General features: G+C 45.0%; 1 protein-coding gene across 1 annotated transcript in view; it reads left to right on the forward strand.

The window, feature by feature from the left end:
* LOC133365212 (vasoactive intestinal polypeptide receptor-like) overlaps nucleotides 1-21,993 on the forward strand; it is a 150,612-nt gene that overhangs the window by 63,512 nt on the left and 65,107 nt on the right. The window contains exon 3 of the mRNA XM_061586768.1: nucleotides 9,926-10,033. Within this exon, the coding sequence (XP_061442752.1) occupies nucleotides 9,926-10,033 (108 nt within the window). The remainder of the gene's footprint in view (nucleotides 1-9,925; nucleotides 10,034-21,993) is intronic.

Below are 21,993 nucleotides of genomic sequence, written 5' to 3' on the forward strand. Positions count from 1 at the left end.
TTAAAACCCATTAAAACAAAACATCTTTAAAAACTGTTTAAGAAAAGCTTTCAAAACATTGTCTAAGATTAAAAACATTTTAAAAAAGAAGGTTTAAAAACATTAAAAAGCAATTCCAACACAGCAGCAGACTGGGACAAGGTCTCAACTTAAAAGAGTCGTTGAAAGAGGAAGGTCTTCAATAGGTGCCAAAAAGATAACAGAGATGGCGCCTGTCTAATATTTAAGGGGAGGGAATTCCACAGGGTAGGTGCCGCCACACTAAAGGTCCATTTAGACAAATTCATGGAGCATAAGGCTATGAATGGCTACTAGCCACAGTGGCTATGTTGTACCTCTGCTGTCAGAGGGAGTAAAGCTCTGAATATCAGTTGCTGGGGGTCGTAAATAGGGAAGAGTGCTGTTCATGGTCTTCCCACAGGCATCTGATTGGTCACTGTGAGAACAGGAAGGTGGCTTAGCTGGGCCTTTGACCTGATCCACATTGTTCTTATGTTAGCCATCAGGTGTTTCCATGGGTAGCAGTAGAACAGCAGACAGGACGGATCCGTTGAGTTGACTGATGTGCATTGACAGCCTGTTTTCCCAGCGCATAAACCATACCCTTCTGCCAACACGCGTTGTATTGAAGCATGACCCCCGCATAGAAACCATCAAGATCAGGCAGGCAGATCCCTTTCTTTGGGAGGATGTTGCCTGCCCTGCTGTTTGCATAGGACCTTGGGGTAAATGATGAAACAGGTTTAGCCACAGTATAGTGTGTCCTCCCAAGCTTCCATGCATAAGCAGAGCTATTCTAAGAATATAACACTAGCCCCACTAGCAAACATGAACAAAGCTAGGCATTTAAAAATAAACATGATTGACAACACAGAAAGAAAAGGATTTTGAAACCAAAGAACAACTCTTGAGCTTCAGTAGCATGCAGCAAGACACACAACTCTGTTAAAATGTCAGAAAACAAATCAATTGATCCTTAAAGGGAGATAGTGAGAGTGTAGGCAGAGCTAGCTGCAAACATAAACAGCCTGAATGGACTGAATAGAGCAGTGATGCAGGATCTTTATGCTTGCACAGAGGGGGGAATTTTAAGGGATGCAGCTTTTCTCACTTTAACATGGCAAACAGTACTTGCGCAAAAAAAAAAAAAGATAGCCCATCCATTAAAGGTTCAGCAGTCCTGTCTATCATGCTGGTCACCAGTTGTTGGGTCATGACCTGTCCTAATCTGGGCCATTCCTGTCAAGCTATGACCACGTTTCAGGGAGGAGATTATGATGTCAGATTGGATTGCTGAAATGCAATTTGTGTGGGGCTGCCCTAGGGAGAGAGGAGCAGTCTGTCTGGTCCTTGTTTTAAAGTAAGCTGATGTAATTCCCTGGTACTCGACTTAAGTGTGTTTGAGAAATTTGATTCAGTTCACATTCAAAGCTGAATTTACCTAAATAGCACTTTCGGAAACAATAGAGAACTGAAACATAGCAGTCCTTCAAAATTTGCACTTCTCTGAGTTTTGCAGTGCAGTTCTCAAGTATTGTGTACAAAAATGCATATAGCAAGGCAGTACTTCCCACACTTTTTTCCCCACATGCCACTTGAAAATTGCTTATTGTCTTGACAGACCATAATTGTACTGCTTGTTGTAGCAACTGCAATCCTCTGTGTTTGGTGCTATATGATTTTTAATTGCATCTGTCTGGCTTCTTTTGCTTCTCCTGTTGTATGTTGCTGTGTTACAATATCTATTCCATAAAATTCAAATTGTAATACAACAAAAGACAATATAAGAAATACAAGAAGCAATTAAATTCAATTAAAAATGAATATGAACATTTAATGTGGACATGCCCTGGACCACCTGAATGCAGTTTGCGGACCACTGGTGGCGCAGGGACTGCAGTTAGGGAACCTCTATATTAAGGTAACACGTACATAAACATGCATTGCATATATTAGTGAAAAATGCTTTACAAAAGTGCACATTACGAGAAATTCACACTAAAATGCAGATGAGTTTTCATAAGAATTGTTTTTAAAACACACAGACGTTGATGTGGAGGTGTAGAAAATTTAAGAGAAAACTTAAGTGTAGAAAGCTTAACAGTGAAAAAATGAGAAACAGAGGATCCAAAACTGTTAGATTAATCCATCCCTAGTTATATGCAGGTCAAAATCTTTGATGCAGTTTTAGTTCAAAAAATGTGCACAAATATGTGTATTTAATGGGGGAAATGTATGCAAAAATGCATATTTTAGGGGAAAATACATACAGAACCATAGAAAATGGTTCCTTTTACCACAATAGTTGATATTAGTTATGTTATTTTATGCATTGTTGTTATTTTAATTGTATATGTTTGGTGTGCTGCCCTTTGGTGAGGCATTATAAACATGGGTGTATTCATCCATGGTCTTGGGGGTCTTAGACCCCTTACCTTTTTAGAGCAGGGTTCCAGCAGGGTCCCTATGTCTCCAGCATCCTACAAGCTAATGAGCATGAAAAGGGAGTGTGTAAATAACTGAGAAGAGTCTTCTAATATGCCTCTTTGTCCTTTCTTGCCAATCAGAGTGAAAGGAGGTGAGTCAGCCACTGAGAAGACTCTTCTCAGTAGCTAACACTCCCCTTTCATGATTATAGGCTACTAGAGATTCTGTTGTTGTGGGAGAAGTTATTAACAAGGATCTCGTTCTCAACTCAGCAGCAAAATGTGTGGTGGCTGTGACTAACATGAAGGGACCCCACACTTCTGAATTTGTAACTACAGTACTGGTTATAAACAAATATTTATTATTATTATTATTATTATTATTAAAATGTGCACAATTTTTTTTACAGGAAACTGCATACAATTTACATTTGAATTGTGTGTGTATGTTTTAAAAAAGGTCTTCAGAAAATGTGATGGAATGGACTTACGTTTGATTTATTTCTCCAGTGTATTTCAACCACCCTTTATCACAGCAACATGATCCCAGGGCAGTTTCCAACAAAGCACAAAATGCAATAATATATATTTTAAAAAACACTGTTCAGTTAATAGAACAAGCAATTGAACAGTAGCACGAGAACAATGAAACCAAAGGTGGTTACTAATTTGGGGTTACAGTCGAAGGGGGGGAAATATAACAACCCATAAAATTGCATGACTGAACGGACACATGTGACACTGACATGGCGCAGCAAGAGGCTGATGCATCATCTCTGGGCTGCCCTTGAAGACAGTCCAGAAACATCCATCGGTTCAACATGCTGTAGCCAGAAGTTGGTCTGGGATCAGCAGAACAGACCATGATTACCACACATGTGTTGTTCCAACCTTTTTGGCTACCAGCTTGTTTCCTGGCTCAAATTATTTTTGAGAAAATCAGCTATCCTCTTAGCCTGTTCATGAGAAGAACTGAAGCCACACACCCCATAGCCGTCCCTACGGCCCCCCGTAATTTCACAGAGACATGCTCCACCTTGAACTCATGCTGCTTTGCCTCTCTCCTTGACACACTGCCATGAGGTTCAGAGTGGCAGGAGTCAGCCTGACGGGCCGAGCAAAGTTAAAAGGCATATTGGTGCCTGCTGACTATATTTGCTTCGGACCAGACTTTCAGCAACCCTGAAATAAAAAGAAAGGCGCAGTGAACATTTAAGAAAGTTTAGCAAGGCACTGGGGAGAGGAGACTCATCTGCATTATAGAAAGGGCCATAGCTCAGTGGGAGAGCATTTGCTTTGCATGTAGAAGGTCCCAAGTCCAGTCCTCCTCATCACCAGGTAGGACTGGGAATGTCCCCTGTCTGAAATCCCAGAGAGCTTCTGCTAGTCAGTGTGGATGACTCTGAGCAGGATGGAACAATGGTCTCAGTATAAGGCGGCTTCCTGTGTTCTTAAATGCTGCATTATACAATACCCAAGAGAGCCATTCTGTATCATCAAGGAGCTTCTTTACATTACCTGTTTTTAAAATATTAATGCTTTTGTTAAAAGAGTTCTGCAGCACCCGTTTCTTTTTACATTCCAGCCCTTTCCAGGGATTAAGATAGCATGGCCTTGTCATGTTGACAAAATCTAGAGTAAAATGCTTAGTCTGAGTAATCGCAGCAAGAAGCTGCCTATATTGCATTCATGGGCAGACTTCTTAAGATCTCTAGTTAATCGCAGGCATTTGAAAACATCATTACTAATCAGAGTTTCTCAGCAGAGCTTATAAGCCCAGCTATTCCATTGTGGAGAGAAGAATCTTAAGAAGCGGACAGAATTTTGCTTAGTGGTTGTTACGGTGCCCTTATATAAGGGTGGGTGGATTTGAAAATAGCTGAACTATGGCCTGGCGTGGGGGATGATTGCCAGATTTCCGCTTGTAAAAGTTAGAATTGCACTCAAGGACATCCACTGAGGACTCTATCCTGATGGATATCAGTGAATGGATGCTTCCATACATGCAAAAAAATGCCTAGTGAATGGGAAGCCCTTGAAGGCAGAGTGCTTGTGGTCCTCCATGCGTATATAAAAGCCCACGTTCCTGCAAAGGATTATGGCAGGGACCACCAGCCATTTTAGGTCTATGGACACATTTTGATGATCGATTGAGTGCTGCGGGTGCCACTCCATCCAATCACATCTCTCCCCTTTCCCCCAAATCACCCTGCCCCCAAGAGGCAGAAAGAAAGCAAGTCTGTGCACACAGAAGTCACTTTTCCAAGGCACTTGGGCAAACATCAGATCCAGATGAAACCTGCGGAGAGTTGAAAAAGGAAGCGAGACAGAGCGTCACTCTTGCAACTTCCTCCTTCAGCCCTCCTTCAGATTTTCCTTACCTGCACCCATCCTTTCCCCAACGACATCCCTTCCCAGCAGCCAATGCACCACATTCTGAACACATTTGCTGCAAAATGGGATCCGTGCCAGCGCTGGTACGGAGCAGTCAGAGAATCCAACTGGGAAGGTGGCTTGTCATCACGCCAATGAGCCCGGCCAAGCAGACTGGGAGCAAGTCAAACGGAGAAGCAAGGCCCATGTCAGAAGCTGTATAGGACCAGGGGGAACCCTATTGGTCACCTGCATCTCCTGACTACTGCTAAACTGGCAGCTGCAGTTACCACCATCTGACCATGTGCTGTGGTGGTGCTGCTGTGCAGTTTCCTGCTAAGCTGTCATGGTAACCACAGAGCAAAAGGTTCCTACTAGGTTTTTTATTTTTTTATTTAATTAAGCTTATATACCGCCCGACTAGCAACAGCTCTCTGGGCGGTGAACATTAAAAATACAATAAAAATAACACAAAACTGTACAGTCTAAAATCAAAATATAATAATTTACAATTAACAGGAATTAAAATGCCTCAGAGAAGAGAAAGGTTTTAACCTGGCGCCGAAAAGATGATAGTGTCGGCGCCAGGCGCACCTCCTCGGGGAGACCATTCCATAGTTCGGGGGCCACCACTGAGAAGGCCCTAGATCTTGTCACCACTCTCCGGGCTTCCCTATGAGGTTGCACTGCATAGAGTCCCTGATGCCTTAGCATAAGGCTGAGGATCTGCTTTTGCTCCCTGGTCTACTCTCCAAAAGCTCCATTTTGATCTCCTATCCCCCTGAATGGGGTCTGAAGGATAAAACTTGAATATACTGAGATTGACACTGAGTTGCACTGTAAACTACTCAGATTTTCCTGCTGGCAGATGAAACACAGGGACAAATTAAGACGCCTCGGTGCTTATCAGATGAGCCAAGTTGAAATACTCCCACAGCACTTGTGAAAAAGTCCCCCCTACACACACACCCCACTGTTTTAAAAATGACTCACTTCATGGACTCTGTTTACTTTTCTTGCCTGAGGCGCAAAGATAACCCCCAAGTATTCATGCTGCTTTAATGCTTGCATATGCGTAAGTTGTGTTTGAGATCTAAGAAATATGAGTTCCTTAACGCAACTGGATGTAACTTTTTGTTCTGCTGTGCAAGTACAGCAAACAGAGTTAGGTGATGATGTACTTTGAGAAATGGCTGGCCCTGGGCTGTTTGTTCTTGGGTGGTTTGGTCTGAGAATCTTGCCTCCAGATTGAAGAGAAAAGCTTCAGAATCTGTGAGTAGTGTGTGCCTCCTAAGACAGGACTGGGAAAGCTGTGGCTCTTAAGAAGAGCCCAGCTAGATGGATCAGGCCAGTGGCCCATCTAGTCCAGCATGCTGTTCTCACAGTGGCCAACCAGGTGCCTCTTCTGGGAAGCCCGCAAGCAGGACCTGCGCACAATGGCAGTCTCCTCACCTGTGGCTTCCAGCAGCTGGTATTTGGAAGCATACTGACAGTGGAAGTAAAACAGAGCCACCAGACTCTCTCCCATCATCCCTGACCACTGGCCATGCTGGCTGGGGCTCAAGGGAGTTGTCATTCAGCAATATCTAGATAGCCACAGGTTTCCCATCTTACATGTTAGAAGGCACATACTGATCAATGAGGGAGGTATTGGGGTAGGGATAGGCAGGTAGTGGCCACAAAGCTTTTTCTTCTCTCTCTCTCCCTCTCCCCCCCCCTCCTAAACTGGAGGGATGTCACATTGTCCAAGCTCTGATGGGTATCTCATTGCAAACACTCAAGGAGATAACCTCAGTTAGCAGGAGGCCATCTGTCATTGGCTCTTACCGACAGAACATCAGCCAACTAGCCTGAGTTATTATTCAGCAACTGGCCTAACCAAGGAATTGCTAGTCTGCCCATTCTATTCCCTTCCAACTAGTTCTCTCTAGTTGCCAGCATGGTGCCCGTGGGCAACACGTTGCCCTTGAAGTTTTCCTTTGACACTCACAAATCCCCTGAGGCCCTCCACCCACTGCCCTCCTTTGTCATGAGTTGGCAAGAGTGGTTACCTTTTTCCTCCCTTGAAAAGCACATAGAGCCAAAAGAGGAAGTTGGAAGAATGGCACTCTTCTCCACTTCCTCTTTCTGCTCTATGTGCTTTTCAAGGCTCAGATTAATCCCACGGGATCCAACTTTTACCCAAGTCCCTCCTTAAAGTGAAGTGTGTGCACGCTTTTTCTCTTTCTATCTGGTGGGCGGCGGGGAGGGGATGATCTAGGGAAGGGAGAGAACAGTGACCAGAGTGTGTGGCTCCTTATGGCGCTCACTGAAAAATCCAAATGTGATTGTGGGCCTGAAAGGATTGGTGACCCTTGCTCTACAAAATGGGCTTGCACGTGCCGGGTGCGATCACATTGATTAAATTAGCAAAGCACTCTGAATACACTCTGTGCATTTGTGCACAGTTGTTGGACAAATGAAGTTTAAACTCTCCATCAACATTGTATGCGCTCTCCTTTGCTTTTTGCTAGCCTGACTCACTTCATCCCATTTTTTTAAAAAAATGCCCATCTCACCTTTTCCCTTCCTAAAGCAACTTTTCCTAATGAAGAGATGACTCGTCTCTTTTCTTATAGTATCAATGCGCTTTCCAAAAAGTGTGAAGGAGGCTGAGTCAGCAAAAAAACCAAAATCTGTTTAGGGCAAATTGGATCCCTCTGGCAGTGGAAAGGAAATGCAAGTGCCGCAGGGCTGCTAACATTTCTGAAGCTCATATGCTGTATGGGATTGTTGTAAGGTAATACTGTCCCAAGACATTTTTTCCCCCTAGATCACAGTGAAAATTGCCTTCGGAAATTGTCCATTGTACTCACACGTGATGGAATTGGGTGTGTGTGTGTGTAACATTTTACAGACATTGTCAGGAGCAGTTTCTTGCAACAGTTTAACACGCATCATTAGCTGCATTGGCGGCAACTGTATCAGTAGCCTGGCTGCCATTTTGCAACCTCTACAAGGCCTTGTTGTGTGCCGGAACTAGGATTGTTCTAGGGCGGGGGTCCTCAACATATCATCCTTGGGCACCATGGCTCCCTCACATACCCACAAAGGCTTTTTTTGTTTGATAGGAGGGGGGGTTGCTTGCATTTCCAAGGGACTGCTTTTTGTCTGTGTATTGTTTTGGAAGAGATGGAGGTTTTTTGCCGGAGTGGGGGCGGGGGGAAGGATTCTGAGTATCACCAGTTTTCTTTGCTAGAACAGTTCTTTTGTGGTGTCCACAATAGATTTCTTTGATTTCCAAATATACCTTCAGGCCCAAAAAAGTTTGGGGACCCCTGTTTTGGGCCATTCTGGTGAATGATAAAGAATGTTTGGAGACTAGTCAGCAAAATAGTCTTCTTATTTAGTGGAAGGGGACAACAAAGAGAGAGGAGGGAGTGATGGCCATCAGCTTGGAGGCTTTAAAAGATTAGGCAAATACATGGATAAGGCTGTCGGTGACTCCTAGCCACAATAGCTGTGTTCTCCTTTCATTGTCAGAGGAAGCATGCCTCTGAATACCAATTGCTGGAAACCGCAGGAGGGGAGAGTTGCTGTTGAACTCAGGTCCTGCTTGGGAGCTTCCCACAGACATCTAGTTGGCCCCTGTGAGAACAGGGTGCTGGACTAAATGGGCTACTGGCCTGATCCAGCAGGCTCTTCTTATGTTCTCATAAACATTTACAGAAAAATCATTTCAGAGTTACTTTTGCTTAGGTCTAGTTTTCTGAGAGCTTAGTTTTCAGGATCTGCAATTGCTTGCCCTATGATATATTTTTTAAGAGCAGCCATGAGCAACCTCAGGCCCAGGGGACCAGAGCTTGGAAAAGTTACTTTTTTGAACTACAGCTCCCATCAGCCCAATCAAGTGGCCATGCTGGCTGGGGCTGATGGGAGTTGTAGTTCAAAAAAGTAACTTTTCCAAGCTCTGCAGGAGACAGGTGCAACCCTCCAGGCCTCTCTAGATGGCCCTTAGGACTCTTCCAAAGCCACCGCCTCACTCCAGTGGGTGCCCTCAGGGGCTAGGGTCCCAGCCTTAGGAGATATAGGTAGGGTTGCCAGGCTCAGGGCCTGAGAATGATTCTGTAAGAGAAGAGAAAGTCAGCCAAGTGCAGGTGTTCTTGCAACACTGTAATGGGAAAAACCACAAGGTGAAATTCTCCCTTCCCCCTGCACAACTTTGAAAGATACAGAAGACTTCTTGGAGGCTGGGCCTGGCAACCAAGAGGTCTTCTGTATCTTTAAAAGTTGTGCAGAGGGAAGGGAGAATTCCACCTTGTGGTTTTTCCCATTACAGTGTTGCAAGAACACCTGCACTTGGCTGAATTTTCTCTTCGCTTAAAGATACAGAATCATTCTCAGGCCCTGAGCCTGGCAACCCTACTGTGCCGTCACTCTTTGGCCTGGAGCTGTAGCTTTTGGCACCGGCAAGCTTGAGGGAGGGAGGGGGCAACCTCATCTCCTCCTCTGACAATTCCAGGGGTTCTTTGTCATGTATCAACGCAGAGAGACCCCTCAAGGGAATCCTCAGCATTGCATTCAGGGGGTCCTGCCTGCTCCTCAAGGTCCTTGGCCTGTGGGGTGCCTTGTTCATCCTCCAGGGACTTGGTGTCTGGCACCAAACCCTGCTTCGCACCCTCCTCAAGTGCTTTCGCCTGGCTGGAATGTGTCTTCGAACTCTGATCATTCCTGTTGCTTGCCTGGGTGGTGGACAGAGAGGAGTGTGTGTAGAAGCCAGCCTAGTGCACAAAGGTAAAATTCACCATCGGTTGCTCCGCCCACTTTCACCTCTGGCCCTGCCCACTGCTGGCATGTGGGGCCCTGACCAAATTCGAAAGAGATTCACAAGAGCCCCGAGAATCAGGCAGAAAGAGGGAAACCTCTTTTGCAGGGAAAGAAAACCTTTTGAGAAATTGGAGGCCAGGTTTCAGCAGGGCGCTGTCTGCCACCACATCCCCCATGCGAACCTCCTCCTCCCACTGCTTTGCTGTCAGGAAGAGGCAAACCCTTATTTACGGCCAGTCATCCGGTTCTATAGCCCACCTGGAATGTGCAAAGCTTCCTTCCTTTCAATTGAAGTCTTTCTTGAATTTTTCTCTCCACAGGCTGCAGGAGCATGTGGGATAACCTTACTTGCTGGCCTGCGGCGAGTTTGGGTGAAATCAAAGTGTTGCCCTGTCCGATCTATTTCACCTTCTTTTCGGAGGCTTCAGGTAAGTGGCGCTGGACAGCTTCTTGCAAATCAGAGTTAACAGGGGGGGGTTGTCTGTGGGTTCTTCTGAGCGTCCTTGTGACAGAAAGTTTTGAAAAAGCATTTTATAAACAGGCACCAAGTCTGAGGACAGTCCTTTTGTAGTCCCGAGGCATCCAGAGTTTGCTTTACCCCATTGGCATACTATGGAAAAAGCTGGTGACATTCATGAGGCCTCCTAATTCCATTGATGATCAAGATCTATGCCTTGGAGCCAAACTGCCGGTTTAGAAATAATACATTCATATAGCCATCCTGGGATTTTGGGCCTAGGACATATGTCCTCTGTCAGAGGCAGCGTGCCTCTGAATGCCAGTTGCTAGGAATCACAAGTGGGGAGAGAGCTCTTGCACTCAGATCATGCTTACGGGTTTCCTGTGGGCATCCAGTTGGCCACTGTGAGAACAGGAAGCTGGACTACATGGGCCACTGGCTTCATCCAGCAGGGTCTTCTTACATAAATGGGGTTTATTTTGATTCAGTGATAGGAAAGGATAATACCTACTGTATATAGGGTTATAGAAAGCACGGACTGCTTCAGAGCTGAGTATATTTTGCCTGGAGAAGGATAGATTAAAGTGGGATTCACAAGTGGAGAGAGTGCTGTTGTACTCGGGTCCTGTTTTCAGGCTTCAAGGACCTCTGCTTCACTTTTGTGAGAACAGGATTTTGGACTAGATAGGCTCTTGGCCTGCTCCAACAGGACTTCTTAGTTTCTAACGCTCTATAGATACACTACAGTGAGGTGATAGGAGGTAGGGTAGAAAGTATTGTGGAAGGAAAACTCCTCAGACAAATTTAGGTGCTCCAAAGGACAGAGTTTTATTGTGGCAAGAACATAAAACCAATTATCATTGGGAGGAAGGTTAGCAAATCAGCTCTACCCAAAAGAAGCAAAGCAGGTGCTTATAAATGAGTTATACGTCACACATATGTCATTTCCAAAAGGATACATTTGTTACCATACATAGAAATATCATACACCTTTGGGGTGGTCTTATATCACGTTGGTACCCTGCCCCTTCCATGCGCCAACAGAGAAAGTCCCTAAAACAACTGTGATCTGTTGTCTTAAGTTCCAACCCTGCATTCACCTTAGCATTTTAAAAACAGCCATTTCCGTTCAAGTTCTGTGAAATAGTACTAACCACAACTTCTTTTTTGCTGCAAATTAGTTTCGTTTTTAGGCAGACGGTATTATATTGCTCTTTAATATGAGGCTTTTGCAAACACTCTAGCTAAAGCCAAAGCTATCCTGAGGCCTAATTCCCAGCTCCCAAAGCCAAACCAAAGGGATAAGATTATGAATTCTCTCCACAAATTCCCCCCTTTTGAAACTCAGTCTCAATTGGAATTCATAATCTCATCTAGGTAGCTCATATTACGCAGGCAGATCACACAGGTCTTCCAAGGAGGACATCTGCAAGACCTAGCCTCAGGCTCCGGTGGAGCCTTATACCTGCCCCTCACTATTCTTTGATGAGCGACTTCCGGGAAGGGTGACTTCGCTTGTGCCTGCTTTTGAGACGGGCTCCCACCTCAGAAGAAGCTTATTCAGATATAAATCAGTCAGAACATTTTTTTTTTGACTGATGAAATTTCTTCCGGGCAGGGAGAAACGTAGAGATCAACCTCAAAAGCCTGTTTTTGTTGGGAGGACTGGATTTCATTAATTTATGAGAAAAGGTCCAGCCAGCAATGCCGGACGGACCGAACAAGCTCTATCTGATTAATGCGATACGTTTATCTTTTCTTCAAAGAGAAAACGGACTAACAGGCAAGCACCCTTCTTTCTATTTTTTTTTTTTACTTGGTTTAAATTGTTGCAGCAAAAAGAGATTTGTCAAATGAATCAGCTTTAAAGAACTTCTGGGTGAGCTATAACTCTTCTCTGTTATTCACAAAATTAACAGCTTATCTCTGTTTCTATTGCAAAAAGCTGTCCTGGAAGTGCATTCTAAAGATATAAACAGAAGAGGGATTTCTATTCCGAGGATAAAAAAATAAAAAATATGAGCTTTGGAACATTATATTGTCTGGGACTATTCTCCGTTTGGTCTATTTTATTTTGACGAATCTGCTTCTTCACGACGCCACTAACTGTTTTGATGCTGGGAACTAAATTTGTTTTGTATTCTTGAACATAGAGAGATAAGGCAGGCTGCTCTGTTTATACTGTGATGTCATCAAGCCTGGAATATTAACCCGATTGTTGCTGAAATAAGAAGTGGTTCTTCTTTATTTTTGTTTTGCTTTGTTTTCGTGGTTTTAAAAATGGCAATCAAGAAAGTGGCTGAGAATCTGGAAGTAATTATGTTTCAGAAAATAATGGATGAGATTGAGATAACGAAACAAACCCTGCGACAGGGCAGTAAGGAGCTGAAAATTGAACTGAGCAAAATGACGCAGGAGCTTAAAGAAATAGGGGATCCTGTGAGAGAGGAGAATGAGATCAGAGATGAGAAAAGAAAAAATAAAGGGAAGATACAAGCCCTGGAGATTGGAACAAATGTGGAATTGGAAAAAGATTTGGAGTTTATGGATATTAGAAATAAAATCTACTGTTTGGAATTTAACGTTATCTCTGAAGAAATTAATGAAGATATTAGAGATAAAGTTATCAATGGCTTGGATAATCTTCTGGACTGGAATGACGTGATGGAGCTTAATATAGAGAAAATCTATGGAATTAACTGCAGCCATGTGACAATGGAAAAACTCTCAAGAGATGAGCCAGTGCATTTTGTAAAAAAGAAGAACAGAGATATGACTTTACAACAATATTTCAGCAACTTATTCAGAATCGATGGCAAGAAAATATTTGGGATAGAGGAAATTCCCATCAGACTCTTATTATATGACTATGGCTATGACAGCAAGATTATTATGGAATACTGATAATGGAAGATTGGACACTGAAATTACTGGACTTAACAGGACTATTGAAGATGGAAGATGGAATTAATATGGATAATGGAATAATGGCTATTGAAATTATTGGACTTAACAGATTTGATGAGATGGATTAATCGATGTGTTTATTTGGACTATGATTATGACAATAAGATTATTATTATTATTAACGAGATGGATTAATTGACATGTTTATTTGGAGAAAAATTGATAGATATATTTCTTAAAGAATTGAAACCTCTCTTTGACTTTTTGTGGAAAGAATAAAGTAATGTCTATGAGATTTGATGATTAATTAAGATAACTACTGGAGGAAAGTGATTTTATAATATAGTTTAAGAGACAGGATTGTTATATATTGTAGACCTATAACTGATCTGCGACAAATGGGAAGTCAACATTTTATTTTTTTGTTTAATCATTTTTGTTTTGCTTTGTTTTTTGTCTTTGAATGTTTTATGATTTTGTTTTGTTTGTTTTATGAAAATTTGAATAAAAATTATTGTAAAAAAAAAAACTTCTTTGATGAGCATGTTCACCTATGGTGGATCGAGGTACCCCATAAGCCATCCCTGCCACAGTCAGGCTCATAGCGTTAGAAACCACAGCTTCAACTGCATAATTCAGTGCCTCAAAGCTGTAGTTTCGCTGGTTGCTAAAAGACTTAACCCGGACTGGGTCTGTCTGGGTGGCTTTGTCACATTGAAGTGGAGGTGCTTTCTGAATCACTGGCAGCTGCTGGAGAGCACAGGAGCTCAGAAGAAGGAGATTTTCAGAAGCTTGATTTAGAGCTGCATCTCTGTAGTAACTTGTGCCTTCTGGTAGGGGCTGAGACATATAGCATGACCGGGACAAATCAAGGGGCGATTCCATCTTGACATAGGGGTTGTCTAAATTCGTAAGAGAATATCCCATCCTGTGAAATAAAGAGGAAAGAAACGTTCTTTAGTGGATGAGTCGAGAGGAACCTGAGGTGCAACCAAACCCCTACCCCCAATTCCATTTTGGATAGGGATATGATTCGGTTACAACCCAAACCTTCCTTCTTACTTAATTCTCCATCGGCCAAAGAATCGTACTTTTCCTAATTCTTTGAACTGGGGGGGGGGCCTGTCACGCCATCCTCAACCTGCTCTTCTTCTTCCACACTGGCCTCCTGAAAATCCTTCAGAAATTGCGAGGTAGGTGAAAGTGACCTCGATAAACTGGTTAACGAACCAACACTAGAAATCCTTCCAGATTTCTCACTCAGAGGGCTTGTATATTCTTTAAATCTGTTCTGGAGACCTGTGGGGGCATAGATGGGATCCCGAGTTGTCTCCTTTTCTTTCGGCTTTTCCTTGCAGATACTATCTTCCCGGAGGCAGTACCCAACCCCTTGCCAACAACAGCAGACAAGCAAACCTAAGATTATTAAAAGGAGTAAACCATGCAGTATTATTGACCCAAGGGACTTAGATATTCCCCAAAACCATGAACTCACATCCCAACCAAAATCTGTGTCTGCTATTTCTTTAGCCTCCTTCCCCTGATCCAGAATTCCTTCAGCTAGTGCCTGAATCTGAGAGAAGTTGTCAGGAATAAACACACAACATTTAGTCCCAATTATTTTGCAGACCCCTCCCTGCTTGGCCAAAATGAAATCCAACGCTAATAGATTTTGTAATACCATCATCCTCGTGGCCTGACTTTCAACATTTATTCAACAAAGTTACTATTCATGCTGCTGTCCAGGGTGACACTTTTGTATGCTCTCCTGTGTTCAAAACTCCCTGAAAGTTAAACAGCAACAACACAAAGACTAGAGAAGGTCTAGACCAGCCTGTTTCTTGCTGCACTAGTTTTCTGTTTGCAGGGACTTTTATACACAGGACTATTCTATAGTGGGGCTTTCCAACTGCAGTCCAAGACACTTCCAGGGTTACTGTCTGCAGGTGTGGGCAGCTGCCAGAACTCCAATGCTCTAGCAGGGCCCACTATTGTCTGGGTCCCCTTAAAAAAAAAAAAAGGCTGGCCCAGTGCTCCATGCATCACCAGGTGGCTGAGTCTAGCTGCCATTTTAAGTTCCCCCAATGCCACCCCCCCAAGTGTAGTGTCAGTCTGGGAAATATAAATGGCACCATCCAAATACGCCCACTCAGGTATGCCAAATTGGGTACCCCTTTCTGAAACAGAGTGTGCTTTGCCCAGGTAGCCTGGAACTCGCTTTGAGCATCCCAGAGCATCCCATCATCCCAGAATGATTCACACAGAATATGGGCCCTCGCTCAGTGACAGAACATCTGCTTTGCATGCAGAAGGTCCCAGCTTCAGTCCCCAATGGCAGCTCCAGGTAGGGCTGGGAAAGACGGAAACCCTGATGAGATGCTGCCAGTCAGTGCCGTCAACACTGAGCTGGATGGACCCATTGTCTGGTACAAGGCAGCTTTGTACGATCTTCATGGGTTATTGCTAGAATGGTGTCAGGATGCTTCCATCTCCTTCTGCTGTATACATAGGCTAGCCTCAAACCATTTCAAAATGCAGAAAAGGGTTTGGATGATTTCATTCTCGCTCGGCACATGCATGTCGAAACCTCTTTTGCCTAGAAATCTAGCATGTCAGGTTTGCACACACATCTTCCCTGATGTGCTACTTTTCTGTCCTTCAGAAGTTTTTTAATGTAGGGAGTTTGAATCATCCCCTCAACACACACACCAGAACTCCCTTTGCCTAGAAAGCTAGCATATCAGGGAGCAGGCTAGGCTTGCTTCACCACCTTCCCTGACCTTTAGGAAGTTTTAATGCAGGGACTTCAAACATGCCGCTCCTACTGCATTCTGGAGTGGCGTTGGTACCATAGGAAGATGCCTTGTGCTGAGTCAGGCTACTAGTTTCATCTAGCTCAGTACTGTCTACACTGACTGGCAGCGGCTTTTCTAGGGTTTCAGACAGGACTGTTTCCCAGCTTTGCCTGGTGATGCTGGGGATTGAATTTGGGACCTTCTGCATGCAAACCACATGCTCTACCACTAAGCTACAGTGGTAAAGCATGGAGTACCAGCTGGGAAGAGGGAAACATATTTGCTCTTCCCTTTTGGATGTCTACAGAGTTGTCCCATGCCCTTTGGAGGTCTAACCCCTCCAGTCAGGAGAAGTGAGGTCCTATGGCATTTCTGTGCCCGTTCATTTGGGGGTTCCCCTCCCCACATTTTTCCCCACTTCACACAGAAAATGCAAATAAACATCAAAAGGGCAGGACTGATAAAAGATTTAGCCTACCCGGAACGACAGCCTTGTCAGTTTCAAGTACTAGAAGTCCATGCATTAAACACATGATTGGCCAAGAATTTTTCTTTCTTTCTTTCAGGGCCTTGCAATCTGGAAATGGAATCTGAACATCAGATTTCTGCTCCATGCACAAATTCAAAAAGTATATTGTGATATTCGTCGATAGCAGTCAAACTCAATTATCAGAAAATATCAGAAAATGTAAATTATGCTTCATCACACTGAATGCCTGTCTGTCTGTATGCAGAGATTGCAAATGGCCTCCTGCAGAAATCCATGTGGAGACCACGAATATCATACATACTGAGCATGGTGGAAAGGTTGAATTATTGCACCCCATATAAAGTTAGCGGCTGGGTCTTGAGAAGTGATGTGAAGCAGATTTTTGCCTCAAGGGCTTTGCTTTTTTCACATCAGAAGTTAATTACTGAGTTACCCGTAGACTAGAAGTGAAGAATGGACTCATGCATCAACATGCAGCAAAACTAAGACTACCTGCAGGGAGAGGTTGAAGTGCAGAGGAGTCTAGTTCCCTTTGGGGACTGGTAGGGCAGAAGGCAGGGAGGCCAACAGCAGTTGGAGCCAGAGCCAATGATTGGTGGAGCCAGACCCAACGATTGGTGGAGGAGAGCCAATGAGCGGTGAAGCCAGATCTAATGATTGGTGGAAGAGAGCCAGTGAGTGGTGGAGCCAACCGATTCTAGTTTTCCCCCATCCTCCTCCCAGCTGAATTCTATAATCGCAACTTTGGGTTGTATTGAACTAATTTTTACTGAGAGCAGGCCAGTTGAAATCAACGGACCTAAGTTCATCATGGCATTAATTTCAGTGGGTCTACTCTGAGCAAACGTCAGTTGAGTACAACCCCCTGAGACTAAGGAGGAAGATGCTGACAGCCAGGGCCACCGCCTGGACGAGTTGTAAGTAAGGAGGAAGGCAGGTGGGGGCCGGCTGAGGGCAGAATGAGGTTGGTGGGGCAGCACCCCATTTGCTCTCATGGACCAACCTCCCCTGGGCTGAAGCAACAAAGGATTGTAAAGCAGCATCGGGAAGCATGGTAGCAAAGGTAGTGGCACTACTTGGAGATTTCCAGATCAGTCTGGCAGTTTTGCAAGGACTTAGCTGGGGAGGGAGAGCTACGCATACAGCCCATGGAGCTCCACCTCAAGCCCGTGGCCAACATGCAAGGGCCTCAGAGTGAGCAGAAAGGCTAGAGGTTAAGGAGGATTTACACCAGGGATGAGGAGCCTGTGGCCCTCTAGGTCTTGTTGGTCTCCAGTTCCCATCATCCATATGGCCAAAGGTCAGGGATGATGGACGTTCTAGTCCAGCAACATCTGGAGGTTCACACAAGTTCCCCATCCCCGATTGAAGTGAAGAGGTGACCGGATCTAAGAGAAGCCCCCTGGAAGGTGAGCCTGGGGAGGACATCAGTGAAAATCGAGCGCTGCTTAGCCCCTTTCCTTTGATATGGGGCCTAAGTGGGATCCCCGAGCTGAGAGCTCTGCTCTCCTGAGTACTTCTGCGGTCCCCCACACAGCCACTAATCCCAGGAAAGTGCAACATTTTGCTAGATTGCAACCGGTCTGGCCTGAGCTGCCTCACAGACGGATAGGTGGCTCAGCTATTTGCAGTGGGACCAGATGCATGCAAAGTGGAAACCAGCTGACAGTTGGAGGTTTCAGGCCTTGACAAGGAAGCCAGTACTGCATGCACCAGCCTTCCCCCAACCTGGTGCCCTCCAGACGTTTTGGACTACACCTCCCATCACCCCTGACCTTTGGCCATGCTGACTGGGGCTGATGGGAGTTGGGAGCCCTACAACATCTAGCTAGTTGACACTGGCATTGGCTCTCCAAGGTTTCAGGTTGCCTCCCTCCCTGATTCTTTTAACCGGAGATGCCAAGGACTGGAGCTGTGACGCAGGGGCTGTGCCACTGAGCTAGTTAACTACTGTGGTATGAGTGTCCTCAGGCTTCAGAGGTACAGAAGGAAATGGGTGTATGCAACATCAGCTCTTGTGATTGGCAGGCAGTATGAAGCCTCTGGATTGGGAGCCTGCGCTTCTGCCCTCAGAGGCATAGTTTCCACCAGCTCCCGCCAGTACAAGTGACCATAGGGACCCTGGGCACTGAAGATTATGGCCTCTAAGCCAGCCTTTGTTAACCTGGTGTTTTGGACTACAGCTCGCAACGGCCCCTGCTGGGACTGATGGGAGTTGTAGTCCAAAATATCTGGAGGGCCCCAGGTTGGCAAAGGCTGCACTAGGATTTTTTGGTGGCAGGCAGATCAGTTGGTGGCCCAGAAACAATCATGCTGTGAAAAGTGCCAGACTACAACCCAGAGAACCAGTGTTCAGATCCCCACAGAGTCACAAAATGTACCAAGTGACCACTGCCTTTCCACCTTGCTCACCTCACAGGGTTGTTGTGATGATAAAAGAGGGGAGAAGGCTGTATATTTTTCTGTGTTTGGAGGGAATAGCAGGATAACAATGTAATAAATAAAAAAGCGAGTGCTTTATGTATTAGTGTCCACTTTCTTTTGCACCTTGCAACATATGCAGAGCCCTGCTGGATCAGGTCAAAGGCCCATCTAGTCCAGCATCCTGTTCTCACAATGGCCAACCAGATGCCCCAATGGGAAGCCTGCAAGCAGGACCTGAGCATAACAGCATTAACCCCACCTGCAGTTCCCAGCAGCAGGTATTCAAAGGCAAATTGCCTCCGACCGTGGAGGCGAAACATAGCCATCATGGCTAGCAGCCATTGGTAGCTTATACTCCCTGAATTTGTCTCATCCTCCTTTAAAGCCATCCAAGATGGTGGCCATGACTGCCTCCTGTGGGAGCGGATTCCATAGTTTAACTGTCTGAAGAAGTATTTTCTTTTGTGCATCCTGATTCTTCCAAAATTCAGCTTCATTGCATGGACCCGAGTTCTAGTATTAAGTTTGAGTCTGCAATGCTAAATGCATCAGGTGGTCAATACTCATTGATCACAGTGGGACTTCCATCTGAGTAGACATGTATCAACTTGTGCGGTTAGGCCAATCAAGATGTTCCTCAGGAGTGCTATGAAACTTTCTTTCTTTCTTTCTTTCTTTCTTTCTTTCTTTCTTTCTTTCTTTCTTTCTTTCTTTCTTTCTTTCTGTCTTTCTTTTTTGGACAGTGTGCCAAGAGTTATTTTGAACACATCAGCACCAGTTGTGCCTCTGTCCCACCAGGAGCCCTGCAAATGGAACAGAGATCATTTTTATTCTTGCATCCCCGACTTAAAAGCTTTTCTGGCAAGTGCAGCTTATTTGACAGACAGGTTCGGATCTGTCCAAACACACCTGTGCCAGAGTTGGACTGAGCTCCAATAATCTCACTCCCGCTCAGGGCCTCCAACGCAATCTTCTGTCAGGGCAGATCATACAAACCCCATCCATCTCTAAATCTCAGCCTTCATTACAGTCTTCTGTTCCGTGGCAGTTCACTTAAGGCGGTGAGGAGAAAAAGATTCATCAGTTGCAAGTCGTTTACCACAAACACCTGATTCACTAAATGCGGGCCTGTTGAGGCAGGAGGGACCTACCCCTCCCTCTTCCTCCACCACCTCACACAGATCAGATCAGTTCAAGAGTTTGCTCACTGTAGTTATTCCTCAGTTGTGTGCCAAAGCAGATACGTGCTGGAGAAAAATTAATGAATCAAACAATACCCATCCACAGAGGAGGCTTCCCGCTCTGTCTCTGCATGATTTACTGTCCTTCTCTGGCATAGCATTCTGCTGGTCAGCTTCTGCCAGAAGGAAATCGACATGGACTGCCTTCAACTTATGGCGACCCTATGAAGAGGGTTTTCGTGGTAAGCAGTATTCAGAGGGGGTTTACCGTTGCCTTCCTCTGAAGCTGGGAGGCAGTGACTGGCCCAAGGTCACCCAGTGAGCTTCATGGCTGTGTGGGGATTCGAACCTGGTCTCCCAGGTCGTAGTCCATCACTCTAACCACTATACCACAGTGGCTCTCTAGGAAGAAGGAGGGAGGTAATTTTTAGTGCTGAAAGTTCTCATTTGAAAACGGTTTGCCAAATTTGGGGGACATGCAGAAGAGAAATAGCTTCTCCTCTTTCCCATTTTGGGGATGAAATTTGAAGTGAAGGGACAAAGCTCCTCAGCATTCATCCCCATGCCATTTCAGTGCCACCTCCTCACTGCTGTGCTCTCCCCAGCTGAACTGATGCATCTACTTCAGGGGTAAGGAACCTTTTCTGGCTGGTGGGCCAGGTCCTTATCTCCCCAGCCGAGGGTAAAATTTGACAGGTGGGCATCATTGTCAATCATCTGTGTCATAATGATGTCAGGTGATGCTGCGCTTTGAAGCTCCAACTGTTGGGACTTTGAAGCACAGCACAGGGCTATTTAAAAGCCCTTGTGCAAACAGTCCTGTGCTGTTCTTTAAACCTCTGTTTTTTGGAGTTTTAAAGAACGGGCTGCCTGCAAAATGGCTTTCAAATAACCCTGTGCTGCTCTTTCAACCTGTTTAAAGGGCAGTAAGGGACTGTTTGCAAAAGGGTTTTCAAACAGGCCTGTGCTGAGCTTTGGCTGTGCTCCCCAGTTCCCCTGCTGGGAACAGGTATGTGCAGCCAAACTGATCAGGATTTAACTCCTGCTCATCAGCTGATAAGCGGAAGTTAAATGCTGCTGCTTTGGCTCTGCATGCCAGTTCCCGGCAGTGGTTTTTTAAAAAATGGCCTTGCAGGTCAAGTTTAACTTCCCAGTTGTTGGGCCAAGATTGGCACACAGGCTGGAGGTTTCCCGTGCACACACACACTTTCTACCTTTCCGTGTCTCGGGGTGGCAGTGGAGAGGAGGACCAAAGGGGGTGGGGCCCATTGCACTCACAATTCTCAATGGGCCCAAAAAAGTTAGTAAGGCTAGCTGTGAAGTCTGCCTCTTTGATACACAGATCCAAAAGTATTGCACGGATTTGGTCCAGTCAGAAGAAAGGATGACCTAAAGAGAGATGACAAGACGCACTGTTTCTCAGCAGCAGACCTTTCCTGAGGTGTATTTCTCGACAGAGTTTGGGGCAATTTTTCCTTGCTACCATGAGGACTAGAAACAAGGGGCTAATGAGTAGTTTTGAACCAAATTGCATACTGGGCCAAGCTTTCATGAAATACCCATATCCCATGGAGAAGCCGTTCCATCAGCAGTGAAGTGGCACAAGCTGAAACTCTCCAGAAGCCTTGGGTGAAGGGATTTGTGCCCTCCAACAGCCTGACTGCAAAAGTGTGATATACCTTAACTAGGCAGGATGCATGCAAAGGCCAGCACAGAATTGAACGAGGTCAGAAATGCGGTCAGCCTTAGCTGAAATGATGCTGAGCTGTTGGTGCCTCCCTCATCCCTGCTGATATGTTGTCTACATCAGCAGCAGAGCTTCCTGGCTTTTCCAAGGCCTCTCTCCATCCTCCAGGGCAGCGGGCTTCCTATCGTTTCCCCATTTCCTGGTTGTCGGATGATATTCCAGTAAATCAGTTTGCTCTTGCTGTGTGCTCTTTTGCAGATAGGTTAATCCATTGACTTTAGATTGCATCATTTTTTTCTCCTACATATTAATTCCTGGCTGCATTTCTGCACCTGTGGGTTGAATTAGATGCCTTTCTCTTTTGGAAGTCTTTCTATGCTCTCCGAGTAATGTTAACAGGGCCTAATGAGTTTTATCCCCACAGCCGTCACATAATCTTATTTA

Source organism: Rhineura floridana, chromosome 10, assembly GCF_030035675.1.
Source record: "Rhineura floridana isolate rRhiFlo1 chromosome 10, rRhiFlo1.hap2, whole genome shotgun sequence".
NCBI lineage: Eukaryota > Metazoa > Chordata > Lepidosauria > Squamata > Rhineuridae > Rhineura > Rhineura floridana.